The 12,969-nt window shown below is 25.9% G+C and overlaps 1 protein-coding gene across 1 annotated transcript; it reads left to right on the forward strand.

Moving 5' to 3' along the window:
- Positions 1-2,969: 2,969 nt before the first annotated feature.
- Positions 2,970-12,317, forward strand: LOC139426554 (zinc finger protein 2-like; the record flags this gene model as incomplete). Its single annotated transcript, XM_071185824.1, has 4 exons — positions 2,970-3,327; positions 5,216-5,367; positions 7,971-8,124; positions 12,076-12,317. Coding segments are annotated over 4 exons (906 nt in total), but the record flags the coding sequence as incomplete, so codon positions are not given.
- Positions 12,318-12,969: the final 652 nt, after the last annotated feature.

Consider the following 12,969-nt stretch of genomic DNA (forward strand, 5'->3'; position numbering starts at 1 on the left):
TGCTGGCTTGTTTGACTATAAATACTTTTTTAGTAGCCTTAGTGACATTAGCTCTAATTAGATGGCCAGCCCATCTTAACTTTTAGACATTATTAAAATTAATTATGTCTAGATTTTTGCAAATTCTGTATTTTTTTCTCTAAATTCTGTTTAGATCACTTCCAAAAATGCTTCTTAAAAATTTTCTCTCAAAAATTGCCAGGGTTTCTTTATATTTTTCTGCCAATGCCCAAGTTTCAGCTGCATGAGTTAAAATAGGTCTAATTCATTGGTCATGTGAAGTTAAACCTTAAATAATTTTACTCATTGAAACAGTGGTTGGTAGAAGTAATTTTGCGATGGATTTTGAAAATTGTATTGTTCCGTATGGTAAATTTCAAAACCTGAAAATGTTAACTTCTTATTTCGAATTCATAACTGCCCATTTCTAAAAAAGAGAATGATTTTATTAAGATTTTGTACATGGCAAATATGTGGTTTTAGTTTTGATTAATGTTGAGATTCAATTTAGTAGTTTCAATTTCCAAGGAAATTAATGGTAGCTTAAGTGCTTCAGGTGTTCTGGCTATTACATCAATGTCGTCAGCATAAGCAAGAATCTGAATGGACTTTTAAACGATAGTTCCTTTAGTGCTTATGTTTGCATCTTCAATAATTTTTTCGAATGCTAGATTAAAGGATATGCAAGGTAGTCCATCTCTTTCTCTCAGTCCATTTGTGATGGTTATAGGTTATGACAAGTTGTTTTGTACTTTTGCTCCTAATTTAGTATGTGTTAATGTAAAAGAAACTTGTTTAATAATCTTTTTAGGGAGGTATGAAATTTTTTCACTTCATTCAGAGTTGTAAAGGTGCATTGCGAAGACAGAATGCAATATATCTTATCTGGTAAGTGAAAGTGGCCAATATGCAATGCTAAACACATTGCTATAATCATTGACCTCGAAATTATGGAGCAACTAGCCATTGCAGGAGTGCTTTATAAATTAATTGAAGCTTGTGAGTACCCCTTAAATATTTCTGGATTCTAGAAATTAATATATGCCTGGCAATTTCAGAGAATTGAAAATTTTAATTGTTTAATTTATCATAGTTTTTGTAATTCAAATATATATATATGTAATGGGGGATATCCTCTAAATTATTATCTGGTGTCAGCATAATATCTATTATAAAATCTACACTTTTTTGTTAAACACTGCAGTAAATTTTTATTGTTTAAATGATATATTTTACTTTTTCAGCTCACTCAAAATTTAGAAATAGCAAAAATTCAAGGAATGGAGATGGTGCTTCCGACTTGCAACAAACTTTATCTCGTTCTCCTACTGCAAAACTGCAATGTAATTTTTGTGGAAAAATGTTTTGGTATAAAAGTGAATTAACTATACATTTAAGGGTACATACCGGAGAAAAACCTTTTCAATGTAATATTTGTTCTCGCCAATTTAAAACTAATCAGTCTTTGCGATATCACAAAGCTACTGTTCATTCTAACTAATATAAATAACTTTATGTATTTTTTTTATTTATTATCGTACTTGAATTATTTTGTCTAAGTGTAAGTTTCAAACAATTGTAAAAAAATTTTCTTTTTTCAGCTCATTCAAATATTCAAGTTATTAAACATGGAAGAATTCAACATGGCAATTTCGGATTTTCACAACGAAATATTTTGTCTGCAAAATTGTTTGAGTGCAATGTTTGTGGAAAAAAGTGTTTGTATAAAAGTGATTTAACTATTCATTTAAGAGCACATACTAGTGAAAAGCCATATCATTGTAATAAATGTTCTCGCAGCTTTAAGTCTAATCAGTCTTTACGATATCATAAAGCTGTGGCTCATCCTGATAACTAATAATGGAAGTTTCTTATCTGTGTATAAATACTGCAGTTTCTCAAATGTGAGCCAAAAATGATATGATTTATATTACTTTTTAAAATATCTATTGCAAAAGTTTTTACTCTTTTCAGCTCGTTCAAATTTCCAACAACTCAAACCTGCAAGAAGTCAACGAGGCAATTTTAAGTTGCCTCAATATCCTCGGACTAGTGTTTCATCTGCAAAATTTGAGTGTGATTTTTGTGGAAAAAAGTTTTTGTACAAAAGTGATTATAATGTTCATTTAAGAGTACATACAGGTGAAAAGCCTTTTCAATGTAATAAGTGTTCTCGTAGTTTTAAGTCAAATCAGTATTTGCAATATCATAAAGCTACCTCTCATTCTAGTAATTAGTTATGTTTTTATATGTGTAAATATTGCAATTCCTCAAGTGTTAATCTACAATAATTTAATGTATGATAATTGTTAAAATATCTATTGCAAAAATTTTTATTGTTTCAGCTTGCTCCAAATTTCTTCCATTCAAAAAGATAAGAAGTCAACAAGGCAATTTTGGATTGCCACAATATCCTCAAACTAGTGTTTCATCTCCAAAATTTGTGTGTAATTTTTGTGGAAAGAAGTTTTTGTACAAAAGTGATTTTACTGTTCATTTAAGAGTACACACCGGAGAAAAGCCATTTCAATGCAATAAATGTTCTCGAAGCTTTAAAACAAATCAGTCTTTAAGATATCATAAAGCTACTGTTCATTCTAGTAGCTAATAAAATTTGATATGTGTGCATAATTTTCCAAGTGTGAACTTATTTTTTATAGTAATTTATACTTTTTAAATAATTTATTTCACATACAATTTTAGATAATATAAATTTCTTTTTTTTATACACTTATTAAGATCTTAATAAGTAATAACTATGGCAAATTTAACATCTTAAAAAATTTTACCTGTATATGAACTTGAAAATTTATACTTTTTCTATTTTTTTGTTCTAACCTAATTATTTATAAATCATTGTTAAATTATGTTTATTTTAAAATTATTTTATTATGATTATTGTTTACACAATCATGTTGGCGTGAAAATGAATCCTGATCTCTACTGGTTCAAGAACATTATCTCCTTAAATATTTTTATTGAACCAAAAATTCAATATTAAGAACTACATAAATATATTATTATTATACATAATTGTTAAGATATCTATTGCAAAAATTTTTATTGTTTCAGCTCGCTCCAAATTTCTACCATTCAAACAGATAAGAAGTCAACAGGGCATTTTTGGATTGCCACAATATCCTCAAACTAGTGTTTCATCTGCGAAATTTGTGTGCAATTTTTGTGGAAAGAAGTTTTTGTACAAAAGTGATTTTACTGTTCATTTAAGAGTACATACTGGTGAAAAGCCATTTCAATGCAATAAATGTTCTCGAAGCTTTAAAACAAATCATTCTTTAAGATATCATAAAGCTACTGTTCATTCTAGTATCTAATTAAATTTTGATGTATGTACATAATTTTTCAAGTGTTAAGTTATTTTTTATAGCTTAATTTATAGTCATTTAAACTTTTTAAATAATTTATTTCACATACAGTTTTAGATATTATAAATTTCTTTTTTTTTATACACTTATTAAGATCTTAATAAGTAATAACTATGAGAAATTTAACATCATAAAAAATTTTACATGTATATAAACTTGAAAATTTATACTTTTTCAATTTTTTGTTATCACCTAATTATTTTTAAATCGTTAAATTATATTTATTTTGAAATTATTTCATTATGCTTATTCTTTACATAATCTTGATATGAATCCTGGTGTGTAGTGTTTCAAGAACATTATCTCTGTAAATATTTTTATTGAACAAAAAATTAAATATTAAGAAATACATAAATATAATATTTTGAAAATATTACTTACTTATACTACTTGTATTCAAATTATCTGGTAATTGTTAAATGCTAACTAAATGTATAAAAGTACACATCTATCCTAATTTAGCATAGATTAACTGCAGATACGAAAATTCTTCAAATAATTAAAATTAAGTTGACTGGTAATATTTTTTTCTTGTTATGTTAAAACACATCTTTGCTTGTAAATATTTTTTTGAACTCCATTTTGTAATAAAAATAATTTTATAGTTGTATTAGCAGATCAAAAGGTATGTTCCAATTGTTTATCTGTGTAGTTTAACCAGATCGAAGTAACTATGATATAGTCTTAATGTGAGAAAATAATTTGCTGCAGAAGGTCTAATTAATTTCCAAAACAAAATGTGTGCAAAATAGCATTGTCGATTTTGCATCGTGGCTTGAAATTATGCTTCATAAATTGCAAATAATCATTTGATAATATTTTAAAATATTTCATCAAATATTATATTTCTGCATAAATTAGCTTTAAAAAAATTGATGATAAATCAGCTCTAAGAAAACTGATGATAACCAGAGAGTTTGTGGCAGTGACCTTATGTTATGCAGGAAATATATCATAAAGAATAAACAAATGTTCAAGCATTGTGTCAAAGCACCTTTTGATAAAAATTTTAAAATATATTAACTGTTTTTTACAGCATTTAAAGAAATTGCAAAGTAAAATGAACATACCGAATTTATTTTTTGCAATTGTGAATTAATGTTTCTTTGTCCTCTCTTTTTTGGGGAATTTTAACTGCAAAATTGCTATGACATGTTTATTTGTTTTTGTCTTTCATATTGTACTATATATTGTTTATGTATCTTTAATGCATATTGTAATTTGGCATCTTAAAATAAATTTCATTACCAAATGCCAAAAACAAATGTTAAGTTTAATTTTTAAATAGGTATCATATTGCCATCACCTAAATATTATGTATATGCTTTAATTGTAGTATTAGCTATTCTCTTTTGCTAAAATTAACTTTTGACAAATAAAAATGCTTATTCTACAAAACCATTTTTTATTATGTGAAATATTTATATTTTAACAATAAGACAACTCTTGTATGTTGGTTCTTTTTACCAATATTCTTGTTTCCTTTTACATATAAGATCTTACCAGCAGTATTTACTTTCTTACAACTATATTGTTTGTAATAAAAAAGCATATATATATTGCATATATGTTACATATGTTTAATTGGTCTGCTTTTTAAATTAGATTTTTTCTTATGTCCTTTATGTTAAAGGTGTAATAAATGATGGTGAACTGTAAGCAATTTTGATTCATAAACTTGAGGAAGTTTTGTTATTATTTTTTATATATTACCAAAACTACTCTAAAATATTTTTGGGTGATAAATTGTCTTTCCAATTCTTCCTTTACAAGCTTTTCTATTTAATGCAGCATTATTTGTTCTTATAAGGCAATATTTTCTGTTGTAGTTCATCAGCACAAGTCTCGTGGTTTAACAAGACCTGACCAAATCACTACATATACAGCGTCATCGCAAAAGATAAGCTCTTTTCGGCCCAATCGTTATCAATGTCAGTATTGTGGCAAAAGATTTTATCAATCGTGTGACTGGAAGAAACATGTTAGAGTTCATACTGGTGAAAAACCTTACCTTTGTAAAATGTGTGATAGAAGATACAAGCAAAAAGAAAGTTTGAAATATCATATGGCTACTGCTCATGGGGATATGATATAATTAGCAGTAGTGTAAGAGTTTATGGGAAACTTTTATGAAAATGGAACATGGAATTCAAATTTTTTTTCATTGTGTTTGTTATACTTATAATCTGCATAGTGTGTTGTGTAATTTTCACTTGTCTGTCACTGTAATAAATTTAATTGATATTTAAATAATTTCCTTTTTCATAATTGTTAGTATTTATGAACTTATTTTTTTCAAAGATTTTTAAAACTAAAAATGCCATCTATTTTTTAAAAAAACAATTTGAACTCTATTTACTTACTCTATTACTACTATCTCTATTAACTCTATTTACTAAAAACTGAAGCAGAAGTATATACTTGACTAAAAACTTCACTTGTTTTAAAAGAATACGAAGATAATAATAAAAGTCTATACGCTTAAGTACTTCAAAGAGAATTTGTGCCTATTTTTGAGTGCTTAAAACATATCGACTTTTAATATCTTCATATTTTTTTTAAGCTAATGAAGTTTTTGATTATGAATTATTGATACCCTTTACAATACCCATCATCAAAAATAGTAAAATGTAAATATATTAACAATAACAACAATAGTAAATGTAAATATATTAACAATTATTGCATATAATTAAAATGAATATTATTTAACGAAATAGATCAAATTATAATTCAATGTAATCAATAACAAATTCATTTCAAAAAGTAAGTAATAATTTAAATGTGTATTCAAAATTAAACAAAAAATTTAATTTGTATCTTAATTACCATAAAGTTTTATTTTAATAATTCCCTGCTAATGCAAAGTAAAATATTATTACATATATAAAATAAATTAATTAAATTTAACAATTTAGGTTTTTACTGTTAATGATCATTTTACAATTTTTACTAAAATAGATCTTAAATAATTCTAAAAATTTGGAATTTCATGTATGATACCCACAAAACAGTTAATACAAAATGTAAATCAAGATGCAATATAGTAAACGGCATAAATCCACTCAAATTTAAGTGAATTAGTAAGTATTTTTGGATCAATAGGGATTATATAATGATTTAAGTATTTATTTAAAAATCGCGAAGCAATTAGATTCAGAAGCCAAGGCTTTTGAAATTTAGTGTTTTTTGAAAATGTTTTTGAATTCATTAAAACTTTATAGGCTTGTATTACTTTATATATGAGTCAACTTATTTATTTGTTAAAATTGATTATTGAAAGAAATCACTTAGTTTATAAATCTCCACAGTTGTGAAAAAATATTTAGCCTTATGCTTTATAGAAATAAAGTAATACTTTCTGCTTTTAATGACATATGAGGATATTAACTATACAGCATTAATATTTCATTAGTATGTGTGTTTTTTTTAAAACTTTTAACTTTGTTATTATTTTATCAATCTACAATGTTTGTTTTGAAGTTAGTATTACCTGTATAGTGTATTATATTAAAATTATACTTATTACCATGATTAAATATTTTACGATGCAAATAAATGCAAAAGAAAATTTTGAATAGGGTTTAAATTGTGATGTTTAACATTTATTTCTGAGACCCATCTCAATATATTTCTTTAGTTCTGCATGATGCACATTTGTTAAATTAAAAACTTAAAGCTCTATGTAAGTTTAAAGGCGTACTTGAATGTAAGGCATAGTTTCATAAAAAAATTTTAATTGAAGAAATAAATAAAACATAAATGGAAAGAAATAGGAAATAAAACATTTATACATTGTATCTTTTTTAAATGTATGAACTTGAACAGATAGAAAGCTGATTTGTATTGCACACCTATACATATTAGCTATATTTAAATATACATCAGGAGAAAATACTTGCAAGCTCTCCCAGTTTGAAAATTACATGCTACAATGATGTAATTATAATGCCAAAAAGAAAGTTAAAAGTAGCAATAAAAAAGTATATATAAGAAATATTTTTTCTTGTCACATTTACTTTAAAAATTTTATATTTGGACCTTTTTAGACCAAATCTATTTTAATGTATTGTGGCATACGCAAATGTCTTTTAATTATTTTAAAAGAGTAAAAATTAAGAACAAAATTATTTCAATACCAGCTTTATTCTTTTTATATGCACTATGGGGAGGTATTGCATCATAATGACCTATTTTTTTATGCAATTAAGGCGATGTATCACTTGAAATGATCTTTATTTCTTATCAACTTTGTGTTTTGTTTTAAAAATGTTTGGGTAAAAAAGTATAATGACCAAGTCACCAAAAACTCTTAGATGAAAATGAACATTGATGCCAGCCGACTTAAAAGATTTGATCTTTGAAAAGTCGTAGCATACTGAGTTCATTCCTGATAAATTTTTAAAAATTTATTGAAGCTTATCAAACTTTTTTTAAAAAACAAAATGATGAAAGAAAAAAATTGGGGAAAAATCTGTGTAGGAGCTTTTTTAATTTATACTTTTCTTTCCTCTCCCACTCTTTGATAATTGTTTACTTTAGTAATCTAACTTTAATTTTGTTAAATTTATAATTAAATTATAGGTGATATATTTATCAGCAATTTTATATACCTATTTTTTTTTCTTTTCAGATAATTTTCAGTATTTCTCTCTAAACTTTCTAAATCAAGGAAAAGAAAATTCTACTTCTATCTGTGTGAAACCAGTTCCTCTAAAATTCCAGTGTGCATACTGTGGTAAAATGTTTGGTTTTAAAAGTTTATTAATTCGACATCTACGACTTCACACTGGTGACTCACCATTTAAATGTGACAAATGTTTCCGAAGTTTTAGACAAAACCGTTCACTAAAATACCACTTATTGACATTTCATAAATAATCTTGAAGATTTAAAGTAAACTTTAAATTTAATATATTGCATTTCATTGGTCTAGTTCCTTACATATATGTTTTGAATGAATCCCAAATCATCGCTAATGGCCCTTGTGTAGTTTTAATGTGACATAATCTTATAAGAAAAGGTTTTAAACTATTTTATTTTTGTATTTTGATTTGGATATGCTTTTATTTAAACTACACATTACATGACGTGATATATTTATATCTAATATTTATGATTTTTTCATTGTAAATGGTGTTTCATTGACGTTTTTTATTTTTATATTAAATGTGTTCGTTATTATCACTTTGTAACATTGATTTTATGTATTAGTATGTTAAGATATATAAGTTTTTGGATCTGGTTTTTATACATGTTTTTCTCTATATATATATGGCTCGTTACATCTTAGCTCTGTTTTAAGATTAGGTTAAACTGCCTTATTATGTTTTAACAATATTGAACTGCTTTATACATATATGTTGCTTTAAATTTTATTTTAATTGATAAAATATATTTGATGAAAGTGTGCAGTTGATAAACATTTAATTCCATATTCGTATATTGTTTCTTTTAACGTATGTTTTCTTTAATGTTATTTGTTTTTATTCACACATTTAGATCTTTGTTGCAGTATTTTATAGATGTTTTTTTTTTCATTATTTTTTGCTTTTTTTTTTAAAAAAATATTTTTTTTAGATGTATAAGATTTCAGTAGATGACTTCTAATATGCATAATACATATTAAGGATTTATGACTTTTCTACCCTCCTCCCCTCATTAAAAATCTTAAAATAATTTTGTAAAATATGAAAAGGGAAAAAAATGTATTATTTTTGTTATAACTGATAATAAAGGTTATTAAATATTATGCAGGCAGTCATAAAATTTTTATACCTCATTTCTTATGAATCACATTTTACAGTAAAATAATAATTACTCATTTAATAATTATTTTTATTTGTAAAAAATGCATATTCTCTATATTTTCTTGAAATTGGTTTTAGTATCAAAATAATTAGTGAATTGATAAAAAGGTGGGATCTTGTGAAATTTATGTAACTTTATTTTTTCTTGTTATCGTAAAATTTTGTGTGAAATGTGAAAGAATATTTTATTTGAGTTAGTTTTTTTCAAATTTGTTGTCATCCTTTCCCATGATAAAGTTACTTAAGTCTACTTAGTCTAGTTATTTAAAATGTCACACAGTGTTGAATGGAAGAATAAGCTGTATCAAATAGTCAATCTAATTTGATTTTTTTTCTATTATTTTAATAATAACCGCGTGTTATTTGATTCTTATCAAACATTGAGTTAATTGACTATTTTGACTCTGCAATTTGACTCTTATCAAATATTGAAATGAATTTATTTGATGAGGTGACCTTTATTTCCTAAGTCCGATGAGAAAAGAAGAAAAAACTCACAATCTTAACGTTTTCAAAAATTAACTACTGTTTGGGACTTTTAAGCCTTTCCGTTTCAGCATTTTTATTTTCTTATTTTATTTCATTGCTGATATGGAACAGCCGTTCTGTATCCGATTTGCCGCTGCATCAATGTTCGCTCTAAAGCGTTTTAATTTTAACACTACCCAAATGATAAAAAAACAAGCATTGGGGCAAATTTCATTAAGGAATTTTTAATCCGCATTTGTTTACACGTAGAAGGTAACCGTAAAACATCTTGCGTTAACTCAAAGATCCTTAACTCATGATTTGTCTATAATTGTCGATATGGTCTCATCTACTTATGAGGTGCAAGTCGGGGACACTTTATAAATTAACCAGCTATTGCGAGGATTCAAACCTGGCTCACCTCATTTGAAAGCATGAGGTCTATACCACCTCAAGTTTCAGCTGATCCATTTTCAATTAATTTTTAATTAGTTTAAAAATTTTATATTTTGGTCAAAATTCTTTTTTCCTTGAAAGTTTACTATGCTTTTTCTTTATTTTGTTGAAATTACAGTCCATTTTAAATTATGGAAATTTTTCTTTTTATATTCTTAAAAATTATTTTTATTAAAATAAAAATTTATTATTTTTAGGTTTGTCTATTTTTGAAGACCAATCTCTGCTTTCTTATAAATATATGTGCTTAATTCCCATGAAAGTTTTTGTTTTAATTTAAATGTGTTTAAAAATGAATTCAATGAATGAAAGTAATTAACTCATGCTAAAATTCATTAATGAATAAAAATTAAGCTATTTTACTAACTACAATTGATATTTGTTTGTATCTTAAAATAAGTAATATGGCTTGTTATAAGCTGACTGTCGATAATTCATAGCATGGGATAAGCTACTACTCAAGTTTTTAGCTACTATTCAAGTTTATGATAAAAATTTGCAAATGACAGTCGCATATATCATGGTGCGTAGCATTTTTAAAAAGTGCTTAAAGGTGCTTATTTTCAATTTTCGGGTTTTAAAAGCCCTTAAAGGGACTTTTTTCATGGGATGTTTTTAAAAAGTACTTAATTTTCCCTTTTCGAAAATTAGATTTTTTTCTTTACCGTGTCGATTTTCTCTGCATATTATGCAAAAGCAGGGTTTTCACATTGTTCTATTCAACATTTTCACAATTCCATTTCGACATGCCGTTGGTCCGTAACGCATGATAACACTAATCATGTTACATGTTTGATGAAATACTTGGAAGTGACTACTGAGCTCGACTCAGAGAGATTCTTGCACTCTCATGTGCAACTCTGCTGTATTTTGCTAGATATTTTCAATTTCATGCTTCATTTTCCACCCTCTGAAATCGAACCGAAAATCCTCTCTTTCTTTTTAGGGTGGCTAATATAATCAAGAAAAGAATTCTTTGTCAGAAACTAGTTATTTTATTAAAGTCTTTGAAAATTATTTTGCATTTTGTTAATGTATATAGTGCTTAAAAATATTTTTTAAGTGCTTAAAAAGTACTTTAAAGGTGCTTATTTTTTGTTGAGAGATTTGGCTACGCAGCCTGTATATGAAATAAGTGTTTTTATCCCCTCTGCCAGTATGTTTAAAAATAACCATTGCATTAATTGAGACATTTTATGGTATATAACTTTACTTTAAGTTTTTCTCTGTGAGTGATTTATATAAAAGTTGGTGCATTAAGGGTATAGAAACAGTGAATAAATTTTGTGATATTCAAAAACAGTGAATGAATTACTGCATGTGAGAAAATTGCGTAATTTCTTAAACTTAAATGTAATTATGTATGAATTCTTTTAAATTGAAAAGACTAATAAAGATTTAAAAATTTTCAGTGCTTGTTTGCTTAAAATTTCATGAATTTTTTGATAAATATACTTTCACTCTAAAAGTATTTTGATTGTATATTTTTTAAGTTCCACAGTGTTTTGAATATAGTCACATTGAATATAGCAATGCTAAAGTTTGGTGTTTATGATTAAATCATGTGAATCTAAAGTCTTTGTTGTACATTATATATGTTGTACGTAAAAAATAATTAGTTTTTATAGATTTTCCAAGGCTTAAAAGAAGTTTTCTGATTTTTAGCAGTTTGCAATTCAAAGATATATCGAAGTAGTCACTTGCTATAGAAGTTTTATTCCTTGATTCATTACTATCTTTTTATTACAAATACAACCAAATAAAAACCATGTATCAAAAGCAATGCTTAAAAGTATTAGCAATCTGAGAGGTCAATGTTACAATTTTTGCATTTATCAGAACTAATAAGAGTTCCTAAATTTAATTGGTTTTGTAATATAAACGTTAATAAATATTTTGCTTCATTTACTTATATGTGTGTATGATATGGTTGATACATTAATAAATTATTTCAGATAAATTTATGTCTGAAAGTTCTAGAAACTTGTATATTCGTGAGATTCTCTCAAGCAAGCCACCACCAAGATTTAAATGTGACTTTTGTGGTAAAGTCTTTCACTACAAGTGTCTTTTGACAAAGCATATTAGAGTCCACACTGGAGAAAAACCTTTTGAATGTGATAGATGTTCTCGAAAATTTAAAACCAAAGAAACTTTGAGATATCATATTGCCTCATTTCATGAAGGTTTTATGTAAGTTATACTTTTCAAAGTTTGTATTGTTAAAATATTTTTATTTATTCCTTACTTTATTTGAAAATATAGTAAAATTTAAACTTAGTGCTTTTTATAAACGCATTTTAGGTGCAAAACAATTTAATTTTAATTTATCATGTTATTTAGAATAAGGTTTTATAGAATTTGGAAACTGTTAAAATATTTTGAATGGTGTTGTTAGTCATCAAAAGAGTATAGTAGAAATAAAATTTATTGCTGCTCTTATTTCAAATTTTTAAATTTTAAAAATTTATATTAATAAAATATTTGGAAAAAAAATATGCAACTAAGTTCCAGAACTCAGCTTCAATTATAGTATTGGTAATACAAATTAGTTCAGTCCATTTTCAAAAGATGGCAAACCCGTTTAATAATCACTTGCTTAAAGACATTGTTTCAGACCTCATTTTCATCAATAACTTTTAAACAGTGGTCGTAAGTAGCGCACTACTTACTACTGTAGCGACTACAGTAGGGAGACTACTGTAGTTGCTACATTTTTTTGTAGTTAGTAGTGTAGTGTGCTACTTTTTTGAAAAAGTAGTAGTGAGTAGAACGATACAAAAAAACCCCAGTAGTTTCTAGTGATTCCTGGCAACTACTTTTAGCGTTAGTTTAGTAAATAAACAAAG

This window comes from Parasteatoda tepidariorum, chromosome 9, assembly GCF_043381705.1.
Source record: "Parasteatoda tepidariorum isolate YZ-2023 chromosome 9, CAS_Ptep_4.0, whole genome shotgun sequence".
NCBI classification, from domain to species: domain Eukaryota; kingdom Metazoa; phylum Arthropoda; class Arachnida; order Araneae; family Theridiidae; genus Parasteatoda; species Parasteatoda tepidariorum.